This window comes from Rousettus aegyptiacus, unplaced genomic scaffold (assembly GCF_014176215.1).
Source record: "Rousettus aegyptiacus isolate mRouAeg1 unplaced genomic scaffold, mRouAeg1.p scaffold_m13_p_10, whole genome shotgun sequence".
NCBI classification, from domain to species: domain Eukaryota; kingdom Metazoa; phylum Chordata; class Mammalia; order Chiroptera; family Pteropodidae; genus Rousettus; species Rousettus aegyptiacus.
Window position 1 is genome coordinate 68,432,047 of NW_023416285.1, and position 14,772 is coordinate 68,446,818.

The 14,772-nt window shown below is 31.6% G+C and overlaps 1 protein-coding gene across 3 annotated transcripts in view; it reads left to right on the forward strand.

Annotated features, from left to right (window-relative positions):
* The first annotated feature begins 3,039 nt into the window (after nucleotides 1-3,039).
* GABRG1 (gamma-aminobutyric acid type A receptor subunit gamma1) overlaps nucleotides 3,040-14,772 on the forward strand; it is a 62,893-nt gene continuing 51,160 nt past the window's right edge. For 2 of the 3 annotated variants that reach the window (XM_016145841.2, XM_016145831.2), the window contains exon 1: nucleotides 3,040-3,300. In XM_016145841.2, the coding sequence (XP_016001327.1) occupies nucleotides 3,197-3,300 (104 nt within the window). In that variant the 5' untranslated portion in view covers nucleotides 3,040-3,196. The remainder of the gene's footprint in view (nucleotides 3,301-14,772) is intronic. The other variant, XM_036227967.1, reaches the window with a different exon arrangement.

A 14,772-nucleotide genomic window follows, 5' to 3' on the forward strand; every position in this document is an offset into this window, starting at 1 on the left:
TCATCACCGCATTTCTGATGCTGGGCATACTGTCTAACATCACAGTTTCCGGGGTAAGGTTTACATTCATAATCGGGTCATTGTCTCACTTGTCATTTTGCGAGATGATTATATTCCTATAACCATGATTCTTAAACTTTCTGTGGCATGATAATCTCAGAGGTTCTTGCTACAAATTCTAATTGGTTAGGTCTGGAGAGAAGTCCATGATCTTGCATTTTTAATAGGTACCCCAAACATTTTTGTTCTAAGGCAATGCCTGGACAAATTTTGCAAAATAGAATATTGCTGCACGCTAAGACTTAATAATCATTACAACTAGATATAACACTAGTGGATTATTGTTGTGGCTCAGTCTGTCAAAATAAGGATAAGGGGAAAGGTGACTTCAATGGCAATATAAAGAAATCATCAGTTGCAATGGAATCTGTCTACCCATCTATATTGCAAGGCTTCTTAACATTAGTATTGTTGATAGTCTGACCCTATAATTTTTTGTTGTTGAATGGCTTTCTTTTGCACTCTATAATGTGTAGCAATGACTCTGGACTCTACTCACTAGATGTCGGTAGCTTAAGCCACCCCTCAAGTTGTTATAACTGAGAATATCTCCAGATATTGATAAATGTCCTACGTTATCAAATTGCCTGTAATTGGAATCTACTGCTAAAGTGGGAGAGAGAGCTTTCTTCAGTCCCTACCTTATAAGCAACATTTGGCCTTCTAATCTACTATCATGTAAAACACCTGATCTCCTTTACTATGAATGTTCCTCTATGAGACACTATGGTTTGTTGAATTCAGCCTACTTTCTTGGCTTTTTCAGAACTAACAGTATGTGTCATTTCTCCTCCCACCCTGATACACAGCTGGTGTATTAAATCAAATGAGATAGACTGTCAGGATCAAGACATGGCTAACATCCAAATTCACCATTCCTTCTTTAGGTTCCTGAGGGCTCAAATCCCTTTTACACAGTTTTCAAGGAAGCATAATTAAGTATGACAATAGAGTAAAATGTTTTTTTTTTTTCAGAAAACATATATTATAAAAAGAAAAAGAAAAACCAAAGGAAGAGACATAGAAAGTTAGATACAAGTGCTTGAAAGAAAGAAATGAAATAAAATTGAAAATAGTTCATGGCAAAATTGGCAAGAAAATAGATTTTGAAAAATACAGAAAATTTCCCAGTCTAGATATTACTCCAGTCCTTAATCTTTTATAAAGATAAATAGGCAAGAGGGTATATGATATCCTTGGATAGTACCCAAGAGGGTATATGATATCCTTCACTTTTCCTCTCCATTAATTTCTCTTAACTGTCCTCATTATGTATGAGAATAATAAAAGTAAAATCTTATTAAATATTTTTGATGGGAAAGCATTCAACTACTATTGTGTAACACTATGCATATGCAAAAATCTTACCTAATTTTACCGAAATGTAAAGAGTAACTACATAAGTATTTGGTATTCATTGCATATTCTAATGAATTAATTCCTAATTCGCTGGCTAATCAAATCAGTAAATTAGTGTGTGAATCCAGTGAAACAGTTAAATAGTTATCCGAAGAACATTCTTAATTGAAGAAAAAATAAATAAAACTATTCATATTTATATTGACATCAAGTTTTAACTAAATTTATTCATCTCAAAATCAATTATAATGAAATTTTATTGTTATTTCAATTATTTGGTATGAGCTCCCTTGACTAGTGTGATTTGTGGAAGAGAATAATGCTGTCTAATTAACGTTTAGTAGGAGAAGAAAAACAAGGAGGTCAATACTATTTTCAGAGACTAAAAAGATGGAGAATCACTCAAAGAGAGAGGAGAAAAGCCCAGCACTGCACCATCTGCTATTCTGGGCAAGAAAATACCTGTAACTTCCTTACTGCCATTCAGTTCCTAAGTGATTTCAGAAGGCGGGGTAGCAACAGTTACCTTACCGTCATGCATAAACACTGTTACTCCTGCCTTGAACTGTTTGCAATATACAAATGCTCTCTGGGTAACTAGATGGCAAATTGCAGTTAACTCTCGAATCTGGCCAACTCCAGGAGGTTGCAGGGTGATTAATGACACTGCCAAAGACCCCAAACCCAGGCGGTTTCGGTGGGAGAAGCATGGACTTAGGCATAAAAGCAGAAGATAGCTAGGCAGAGAGAGCTTGCTTCCACCACCACCAACCACTCCTTGTCTTTGCCTGTACGGGTGTTCAAGCTGCCAGAGGCTTTTTAGTTGTCATAGCAACTGTTGAGCTCTGCTGCAAACTCAAAGCAGAGCCTCTGAAGTTAGGTACCAAACAGTGGAGCTCAACATACGCAAAGGCAACTGGAGAGGGAGACAAGAACAAGAATTACCTATTTAATAGGTCTACAACTTCTATGGCTCAGAGGACCTTGTGAAAATCGGATTTTTGATTATGTTTTTGTATGAGATAGAGCTTGCCTGGCATTATTCATTAGTATTATCTAGGGCTTGGAGAGAGGAGGCTGCAAATTTTCTATCGTAAAGACAGAGGAAAGAGGTTAGGAAACGCGATTACCCGGAGTGCACCGCCCATTCATTCAGTCAGTTGTATATTCGACAACTAAAGACTCATTTGTGCCGGGCATTGTGCCAGGTGCTGGGGCTGCAAAGCGAAATGAGACACCGCCGCATACTCACAATTAATGATAATTAACAAAAATTAGCAGAACCTTCGAGAGCCTGGAGAAAACCAGTTAGGCACTGCAACCTTCCTGCTCGAAGACAGATTCAGAATTCAAACGCAGGAGAGGAAAGGGGAGAAATAGAGTCAGGCGAGAAGGAAGGCCAGGAGGAAGAGGGAGACCGCATTTCCCTAGGGAGGGAATCTGTCAAGGACACTCAATCGTTTTCCCAAGGCTATGAGGGAGAGGAATTTGTTTTTCTTTGAGAAAAACGGAGCCCTTTTCCCTACTGGGCTCGATTTCTAATAGGAGGAGCCCCGCCTCTTCGGGCTGTTGATTGGCCAAACTCTTTTTCAGATAATTTATGCCAGCATCTTCTGGGTCTGATTGGCTCCCCGGCTCAATTCCGCTGAGAGTCGCAACCTACCTGGTCCGGAGGTGTATTGCTTTCCCACACTCTCCCTCCTCGTACTCGCCCAGCTGCAGCTGAGGTGGGCGAAAAAGTCCTGTCTTGAAGAATTGAGCGGAAAAAGCCATCTCGATGGGTTCTTGGAAAGCTTTTCTCTTCTCTCCTTTTCTTCTGTGGAGTCAAAGTAGAGGGATGAGGCTGATGTTCTTGTTACTGGCCCTGCATTTGGGAAACTGGTGAGTAAATAAAACTGTTATTTGGTATCTACCCTCGTCCTCCTCGTTTCTCTTTCTAAGTTAAGGAATTTGCATTTCCTCCGGCATATGTGCGATATTTTACTATCATTTTATTTTCTGATTTGATCTACCCATTTTCAGATAGAATGGAATTAGCTTATGTATGAAGCATGGAGGTTTGTTCACTTGTTTTTGACTTGAAGCACAGTCAAAAATATTAAAGATTCAGTTACAGGGAGTGAGTATGGAGAGTAGAAATTATTTTGTTACTAAACTTAGTGAATGAATGTCATTAATGAACTTTGTGATGATTCTGCATTTCAAAGACAAAGTTATTTTAGAAACTAATAAGTTTCATAGCATAGTAGGTATGATGCTTTCTATATACTAATATTATTGTTTATCTACCCTCTCCCTTTTATTTTGTGCTATTATGGAAAAAAAAGTTAACATCAAAAGATTATAAACATGGCTAAAAAATCTATCGATTTTGTGAGCATTTAAATTAGAAATGATTATGCATATTTTATTGAGCTAGATTCGAATGGCTTTTATTTTAATTAGCTATCCACGAATAAAAATTGTATAGTGATATAAATGCCCTGACTGTGTGTGTTTGACAGAGAGCGAGGAAGAGAGAGAGATCAAAAGAGAGACAGAGAGAAATTACTAACTGCAACGGCTAGCCTCCAATTTAACAGGAACAAGACTTGTGCTGCAATACCTTTCAATAAAACTTTGAAATCATCTTGGAAAAAATAAAATATTCAGTTATTGCATCTGACTATAGGAATAGTTGGTGAACAGAGTTAAAATATATTGATTAAGAGAAAGACACTATAAAGATCTTGGACATACTACTCATATCATGTAACTTGTATTTTATATAAATGTACATTTAAAATTATTGTAGTATATGATTTTGCCTAGAGCTTGAGTAAAATACAATCACTATGCGTATAGAAGCATGCCTTTATAGCTACTTGCATCATTGCTAAATGAATTATTATTACAATTCAATTTAGTGTATGGCTAAGGTGAATTTTTTTGGTCAGTGCCAGCCGATACTGTATTTTTTTTTTTCCTGAAAATGGAGAATGGATTAAAGTATGCTAAGTAATATTAGACTTGCCAGGAAATATTTGACACACAATGCTTTTTTAACTACTACATTTTAGTTTATTCACTCCTTTCACTTAGAAACTTAACTGTTTTGCATGGGTACACACATACTACTCGATTAATTATTCCTTATATTATATATAAGTTGTGTCAAAATAACTTATTTCTTTGAATATATTATAAATTATAGTATTTTTGTAGAACATGTGTCATTGCTTTCACGTATCTTCATAATATTGCAAATGAATCTGTGTTCTCATAAAAAAAGATTTCCCCAGTGGTTTTATGAAATAACAAACTATATGCTCCTTTATCATTATAAGTGCAAATTTCCCTCAACCTAATAGACCAACTGCTTACCAGAGAGCATGCTTACTAAAGGGAATAAAGAGATAATTTTTTTTAAATAATATGTTTTGGTTTTGACAATACTTACATTATGATCATTATAATTGTCTCCAGAATTCTCTTCAAGTTGCTCAGAATTAAAAAGTTGTGTGTTATAGTGGACAAAGATGGCTCTAGAAATCTGGAGACATGATTTTATGTGTCAAGAGTCCTTAACCTGTGAACAGTTTCTTTCTCTAAGAAATGAAGGGTAGTGATATGTCATTTATGTTTTCTTTAACTTTTCACATACAGTGTGGCTACGATTTGCACTAAAACATAAAATAACTCAATAGTTGCTTCACTGACTTTTCTTAGTTGTTTTCAAGAAGAAAGTTCTAATTGAGAGTCCCATGTACTTTTTGTAGCATATATATATGAGTGAGACAGAGGTGATGAGTAGTTAAAATAGATAAATAATTTATTTATTTTATCATAGAACTATAGGTAATCTGGGTTATTCTGTCCAGTGGATAAATATTTTAAAAAATAAAGCTATATGTTGCTGTTATAATTAGCTCTTAGGACCTCAATTATAAGAGTTTATGTCTTCACTTTTTAAAGTAGTTACAGTGTGGTGAACTTATATTTTTAATATCTAGTCGAAGATAATTGATCTCAACATATATAAATCATTTATATTCATATTTCCTTCTCCCTTTCTTCTTTTGAATAACTTTTCCAAAACTAACTAAAATGATTGTTTATAAGAATTTTGATGTCTTATTCTACTTTTTAAAATAAAGCATCAAAGTAATCTATTTTGAGATTTACCAAATTGAAAACTATTTCTTATATTTAAGCAGAGAAAATAGTTTGTTTCCTCATTAGTTTCCATCAAGAGCACAAAGTAGAGACATTATATTTATGGCTGAACTATGAAAACTTATCACATTATTGTGACTAAAAGTTGTGGTTATAGTTCTTGTATTTTATTCTCCATAAGACTCTATGTCATCTTGACAGTTGGTTAATACAATTGCTTGAGTTTGATTTGACTTATTTGTAATTTTGAAAAAAATCTAATTATAATCAGATTTTTACAAATGAATTGAAAGTGTTTTGAGATTTTGGCTGTTCTAAAAAGTAATTTATGGTAAACTTTGACTAAGAAGTTATATTTGGAGAGAGCTCAAGAAAAATAACTTGTTTTTATTTTTAAGACAATTTCAGGAATCAGTAACATACAATTTGGCATTTAGTTGTCCAAATGAAAATATTCAAATATACATGCTTTATAAAATATATTATTTTCAAGTAATATCAGTAATATATTTTGTGACAGTAGTCGCAAATGAATGTTGCTTTTCTTTTTCTTTTTTTTTAAATCATCTAAATTTATGGCTTAATTTTCTAATAAGATACCAATTATAATAATGCAAATTTGAGGACAAAATAACTAAGTACGAAGTTCGATGATAATTAAATATTCAAAGAACTGAGAGAAAATAATTTTAAAGGTAAAATAAAAAAGCTGTAATTGATAAATCCCTAAGTATAAAGTCTTTTATGTATACTCTTTTTTCATCTTCATTCATACTATGAGATACACTTTTTTGACTAAGCAACAAAAGAAAATGTTTGACATTTCATTCAAACAGTAAAATAGACTAATCTAATATTGTGTATTTGTATAAAGATAATTAAAATTTGTCTAAGAAAATAATAATGAAGGTGAAGAACCAAAGGAGAGAAGACATATAGGGTGTAAAACTGAAAAAATGAGATCACAATATGATAAATCACTGCCATGGGGGAGAGGTGTGCATAAATTGAATGTATGGGCTTTGAGAAAATGATTCACAGATATGCATGGTACCAACTGAAAATCCTAGACTTTACAATCAGATGCAAATTTCATCTGAAGCTCCATCATTTTCCATTAGAGTGATTTTAGCCAAATCTTTGAGACAGGGACTCCTCATTTACAAAAAATAGAAATGGCATCTACCTTTTCAGATTGTTTCAAAAACAAAGGAAAATATTTGTGGAAAGAATGTTGCACTTGAAATTTTAAATGAAAAGGCATTATAACAGGTACTCTGCAATAAGTGATTTTAGCATTATTTATCCTAATTAAACAGATTTTAAGTGCAATAGAATGAATTTCTTGGATTCTTGTGCATTATTAAATATCTTCTGGATCTGACAAAGATCATTCTTTTACAACAAATATTTACTGAATGCTTGCAACATACTGGGTTTACAGTGGTGAATGGACTAGACATGAGTACTATCTCCATGGAGCTATACTCACTGCTTAGACCTTGATTTATGATATTAAGAATATTTAAATAAAACCATTTTGTAGCCAAAATAAGGAAATATACCTTCAGAATTTCAAAGATAGAGGTTACCTATGGAACAGATCACAATCGAGGAAAGAAAATTAGGGAGCCATGAGATTTCTCATAGTAATACCAAAAGACTGTGAGGAAAATGTCTCCAAAATTCTAAAGACAAAAGTTCAAAATTCTAAAGACAAAAGTTCTATAGAAGGTTATACTTAGTCAAATTACTAATCAAGTGTGAAGAGAGAATGAAGCCGAGATACTGTTATTTTCCCCATTTTACAGATGGAAAGAATGGGGCACATCAATTTTTAGGAACTCACTAAAAATCATTTTGCCAATGAGTGCTGAATCCAAGACTCAAATTCATATGTTCTATTTCCAGAATATGCATTCTTAGCTGCCACAGCCCTCAAATTACAAATGTGATATAAGTCAAAACAATTAACATGCCAGTGGATGAAGGAAACAATAAGGAAGGGAGGGAAAGAGGAAGGGGAATGGAGGGGAGGATAGTGCAATTGAGAGAAGCACAGTAAGTATAAAAATCTACTGTGTACTTATCACATCTGAAATATTATGTACAGTGCTGGATTAATCAGTTTGGGGAAAACTTTAACAAAGTGGAGTACTTGATTTATAAAAAACACCATGAGACAAATGTGTGAAAAGCAAGAATTTTAGAATTTAGGCATATTTTGTTGAGGAGTCATATGGCTACTTATTTTTATGATTGCTATGTAAAGTCATAGTTGAATTTATTTTGTGTAGATATAACAGCCAAACCATAACCGAGTAGTGGAAACTATGTTAAGGGATTTTCTTTCAATACAAAAGCACTGCAACAATATAATGGATGCCTTATCACTAGGCTTATTCAAGCAGAAGCTTGTTAAGAGTTTTTGTACTCTGTGGGAGGCAAATGACATACATGTTTTTTTTCTATTTTTAAATATCTCAGAATCTAATTCTATTAGTACTCAAATAGTTTAACCAACTGAAGCCCCATGTTTGAGGAAATGCTCCTAGCTATTCATTCAGTAAATATTTATTATCAATATTCCTTTAGTGTCTGCTGTGTGTTAAGTGGAGATCCGTGACCTGGAGTTTAGTAGTAAGCAAGACATAATTCTTCCCCTAATTGTGAAATGTATATGTATTTGTGTGTGTATATGTATGTGTGAATATATGTATATATATGCATATATATGCAGATATGTATGTGTGTGTATATAACAGTGTATGTGTATATGTGTGTGTATATATATATATATAACAGTGTGTGTGCATATATGTGTGTGCATGTATATATTACAGCATACATGCTAAATGAATAGGACAAAGAGGGCAGAGTCTCTGCTCCCAGTGAACTAAAATTCTAGAAATTTAGATTGAGATGGTTTATTAATATAAACAAGACAATAAAATGTTATAATTCGTACTCAGAATTCTAGATAAGCTATATCGGAGGCACTAAGGAGGCTGGCATCAATTGCAACTCTGGAAAAAGACAATATTTTCAGCTGTCTTGAGCATAAAGTTAGGTCAGTTAGTAAAGATTAGAGAAAGAGAGAAATGTCATTACTATTATATGGCCAAAAGTATGGTCTCAAAATTTGGTAGGCCTTTTGAAAATGATAGCCCTATGTCTTCTAGGAGATCCTTTACTCTAGTCATCTAATATGTGGCATTAAAATGACAACATCCTATTAAAGGCTATATAATTCAGTTTAACACTGAACTTCTGAACTATAGGGATTCTTTCCTCTCAGATTCAGAGTATTCAAAGATTTAACATTAATTTCTTCTTATTCTTAGACAAATATATTAAGTAACAATTATGTAAAGTAATAGTAGTAGACTGCATTAAGCTGTGGGGGTAGAATAGTAAACTTAACATGGACCTGCTTTCCAGTCTGAAGCTGGATCAGCAAATCAGAAAGTCTATGATATACTGGGTATTAAAAAAACAATTCAATTTAACTGGGTAATTTTGAAGATCCAATTGGCTTTATTGAGCAATTTATGAACTAGGCAGCACCCATCTAGCAACTAGAAAGGTATTCTGAGGCATTGTACAAAATGGAAGTTTTTTATAAGAAGAAGAGTGGGGTAAGGGAGCTATTAACAAAAGAAAAGATTCATTCTAGACCAAAACATTTTTTTCACTGGGGATGGAACACAAGGGTGTTTATCATACACTTTGCCGCTTCTTTTTGTGGGAGATGGAGAGGACCCACTTGACAGGTTGCCTCACTGGTGTTGACCAGAAAATTTCAGACTAGTTAATTGAGATAATATTTCAGGGAAAGATTGAAATAGCAATAGGCAGGGATTAAATCTAGATTTTGGTACCATGAGCTTTTAGCACAAGTAATAATATCATTTGGAGCTCCTGCTTTTCTCTTTAACATGGGTTTAATATAATTATTTTAATATTGGTGTTATCAGGGCATGAGTTGCTTATAGAGATAGCTTTAAATCTGCTAGAATAAAAGGTTTTGGTTAAAAAATTAATCTTTTGGTACATTTCTAGGACTATCACTTAAAGTTGCACAATTTGTGAATTGCTTAAATACAGGGACATCATTCACTTCCCAGCCATCTTTGGATATGTATAAGTATCAGAACAATTTTCCAGCATGTGTTGTAGAGTGTCTTGAGTAAGGATTGCCTTCTCCACAAAATAGCCGTTTGGCTGGATTAAATTTAAGGGTTACTCAGACATGTGTTCTACAAACTGATTTGTTACTCTATGCAGGTGACTTATGAGTGTGTTTGTTTCTGCCATTGCTTTAGTAATAATTCTTTGTGAAAAATTGCCAAATCTAGAATTGACTAGAAAAAGTGATTGTTTCTTTTCTACTTGTTTGTTTTCTCTCCCTTTTTGAAAAAATATTCTGGGAGGATGCTTATGCCAATGAAAACAAACAAAAACTCAGTAGACATGGACAACAGTTTAGTGGTTAATAGAAGAAAAGGGAGGAAGGAGAAGTTAGGTAAGGGTAAAAGGGATGAGATATATAGTGATGTAAGGAGATTTGACTTTGGGTGGTGAATGCACAGTGTAATATACAGATGATGTATTATTGGATTGTATACTTGAAACCTACATAATTTTATTAACCAATGTCACCTGAATAAATTTAATTTAAAAAGATTTTACCTTTCATTTTATAATCCCAAGACTTAGATTTACGAAACTACATTTCTGCATTCAGAAAATCTAATTCTCATTTTTTCTATCATTTAATTTTAAGGTTTTTAATATGTTTTATAATGTAATAAGCCTCAATATATGCCTCTACTTTGTGAAATTTTTAACAGCCTTATATTATTTATCTGATTCAGAAGAGCATCAAAAGCTTAGAGAATATGAATATCATGAAGAGTTGTATTGTTTCTAAGTCTAAGTTATGTTCTGTCAATTTCTGTGGATATGAATCGGCACAATGGAGATTTTGGCATTTATTTTAATATACTGTAAACCTAGTGGTCATTTTTTAATAGACTGTAATGAAAATTATGGTTTCTTTCTCTTCCTGCAAAAATATAAGAAAATGGTCGCAAAAGAACATTTATAATCTTTAGTTATTCACCATCCCCGTGCAGATTATTCATTAGACTAGTGATTCCTAATTCCTAAACATTTCTAAGAACAGAATTGGCCTGACTAACAAACTAAATAAGGAAAATGAAAATAATACTCCAAAAATGGACAAAATACATTGTTTTATTACTAGTGTTACTGTGATATTAAGTTCAATCACTAAACTACAGAAATTTCATATCTATGACCAAAGATGTTAAGAAAAAAAACCTCTGCTTTATTTTAAAATGTTCTCCTTATTCTCATTCTAGAAATATGCCACCATAATAATTGATCTTTTAAAAATCTATTTTGATACCCATCTGTCCCTTTTCTCATTAACTAATAGAATTCTTTTATCTAATCTAACTAAATCAAACTATGTTCTAATAGATTTAAAAATTGTTCAGACCTCTTTTTGAAATTAACAGTGCCCAAAACAATGTTAATTTCCATTTATTTCCTAATTTTGTTGTAATATGAAGGGCTCTATGTATTCTACCTTACCAAGGAAACCACATAAATTTCACAGTGGATGAAGATGCATTTTATTTTCCCCAGATCAATGTTCTATTCACAAATTGTGGAATTATTATGTAATCCAATTTCTGTTCTGTTCTATGGAGTTAAAATACTTTAAATCCAAAGTTCTTCACCACAAATAGTTTAGACTTTATTTTTCCTTATTTGTTTTCTTAAAAAAAATTAAAATTTTTCCAAGTGATATATATCAATTTCCAAGTATATATAACATAAATTATATTATATATATTATATGTATAAGTTTTTTGTTGAAATATATGGAAAAACAAAACCATTTTCTCCAATGCAATATGTTTTTGGTCCTGTAATGTAAATAATAAGGTCAGTTATTCTGTTCCACTCCTCAAAATTACCTAGCAAATTGGAGCCTATACTTCTGGAATTTCCCCTAAGGTTAGACAGGTGTGTTTATACTCATTAGTGTACATAATTATTTTTATATAAATAAAATCTAACACTTGTATTGTCACATACCTATTATCAGAAATATGTTTCCAGATTAGTATACTTAGTGAACCTCCTTTTTAATGATGATGTGGTATTCTATATTATAGGGGAGTCATAAATTATTAATTTATTTCATAAGAGATTCTCTTTTATTATGCACTGTTTTTGTATATATATACACATATATATGTATATATGTGTGTATATACATATGTGTATATATATACATGCATATGTACACCTCCTTAATTTTTATATTATATCAATATTAGCAAATTGCTAACCATAAAGTAATTCAGTTTTCTCTTAACGGTTATAAAAATGCCATTCATTCTTATTATCACCAGTATCGTATGTAGTAAATCTTTTATTACTCTGCCAATATGATGGCTAAAATGTGTTACATTTTTATTTTCCCTTGATACAAGTAAATGTTAGCATAATTTTATAAATTTATTAGCCATTTTCTTACCTCTGAACTCTTGTACACTAATTATGTTATAAATTTTTTTCTCAATCTATTCTTTGTCTCTAGGCTTTTTCTAAATTGTTGTTATCTATGTTATTTTTTATTTTTCTCTATTTTATATCATTTTTTCCCCATTTCTGGTTTGTTTACATGTTGCCTGAAAGGATCTCCTTACCTCAAAGGTCAAAAAAAATTCAATATCTTCTTTAATAATTTTATACTTTGTTTTTTTTACATTTTGGTTTTTAATATGATCTGTGATTTATATGTAAGACTCTAATTTATGTTCTTTTAAGTGGGTCAATAACCATTTCAATACAATTTACTAAATAATTCATCCTTTTATTTCTAAACTATCTAGTCACTTTTATCATCTCATACATTTCTATTTACTTGGATCTGAATTTGCTAGATTTTGTTCTCACTGACTTTCTTATGTATTACTACAATGTGCTACTAATTACAGTAACTTTATTTTGTTTTCTTTTTATTCCAGTAGGGCAAATTTTATCTAACAAACTTTCAATAATTTATTCTAAACTCTTATGTTGATTCTCCCACTTAACTATAACTATTTTAATCTATCGCATATGAACTATGAGATTCTGATTAAAACTTTGTTAAATTTATAAAATAATTTGGGAATGATGTATTAACAATATTGTTTTATAGCCAAAATATTTACTTTGTCTTTATTTTTTCTGTTCTTATATTCTTCAAATAATTTTTAAATGTCTTTATATAAGATTTATACTTTCCTTGTTATATTTCCTCTTAAATATTTTATAGGTTGTGTTGTCATTGTGAAATAAATCAATTTTTTTGTTTGTAATGAATTAGTGTTAATATCATTAAGCTACTGTGTTTTAAAATTAATTTTATATTAGATAAGGTATAATAATTCTGTTATTAAGGCTAACTGATAGTTTTTAGTTGTTTATTCGTGAATCACTGTAATATGTAAACAGTAAGAATAACTTTTAATATTCTTTCCATCTATTTATTCAGAGAATACTTTTTTTGGACACCTATTGTGTGTCAGGCATTGAACTAGGTTCCAATGACATAATACTGAATGGCTTCAAGGAGCTTAGAGAGGACCATAAGTAAATAACGTAGTTAATTAAGATACAGTATGATCAGTTTCCTGGTAAAGTTAAGCATTGCACAGATTAGAAACACATAGCAGAGAACACTTGCTTAGTATTGTAGGCTTGGCTCTTTTCCCTCTTAAATTTCCAAGGCATTCCTCTTCATGTGTGTTAGTGATGGGTCTCATATTCTTTTGCATTAATAAAAAAATCACCAAACTGAGTTGACTATCATTTTACCTCTGTAAAACTCTGAAAGTTCAAATCCATAACTTTTATGTAACACTTTTTCACTCATTTACTTCCCTGCCAATTTGGGGACAATAAAAATGATTCAGAGCTAAAACCCTAGAAAGATTTTTTTGTATGAAATAATTTAGCAGGTATATAAAGGTGAAAAGAAAATAACAAAATTCATTTTTTTAATTTATTATTTTACTTTTATTTTTTTTTGTTTTTGACTTCCAGATCTAAAATCAGTGCTTATACCTACTCTTTAAAAGCTAGCACTTATAGGCTTTGCATTAGGATATCTTCTACTCAGAAACATTATAACAGGTATGTTTCTTTCCTGGAACTTGTCATTTAAATACTATGCTAATAGAAACTGATGTTTATAAATAAACACAATTTAACTTGTCATGAACAACAGATCACAGATGAGACCTGGCTTAGGAGTTTCATTTACTCCTTTTTAACAGATTAATGGAAGAGTCATAACAGAGACATTCACAGTCGCCTTTATATGAACTGTATACAGGGTGACTATATAATTTATCATCCAAATTAGGTCACTTTGCCAGTGAAAGAGGAAGCTATTAATTATTATTCCAGGAAAACAAGGTGTAAACCAGGCCATCCTGGATAAACCTCGATGAGTATTTACCTTGTGCATGAAAAATGGTTTCTATTAATTGATCGAATTGCTATAGGTCTAGTGCAAACACAATGCTAGTCAAGGGGACTGGCTAGAAACTGAACTGTCAGTCAACTATGTCTCCACTGCAGGAGAACCAAGTGGCAAATTTTCAGGGCTGCCACTATCAATTTTTTAACAAAATATAAAGCTCTACTTCTCTCTATAAAAGGTTCTATTTAATTATTAATTTTTCATTATTAGAAATTTATTTCAGAGTGCTCTCTGGTATACAGGAAAAGATAGGCATTAATGTCAAATTAACTTATTTTTGTGTATTTATATTAAAAATTATGCAGAAAGATTGTAGTATACTATTAATATATAGAAAAAATAAATTTGTATAGTTCCACTATTAGATCATACTTAGTATATTGATTATACCATTTTCACATTTAATCTGTAGCCATTTTATACCTCAGTTTTAATAAAAGTAAATTGTTATATATTATTTTTATATAACTTTAAATTATAAAAATAATTTTACATTTTAACAGACTCTTCATAATCATCAGTTGAACGGATGCATCCATTGCACCATATGGATATATTTGGCTACCATGGATAATACTATAATAAACATTTTTGTATAAGATGGTTTCTTTATCATTTGTTTA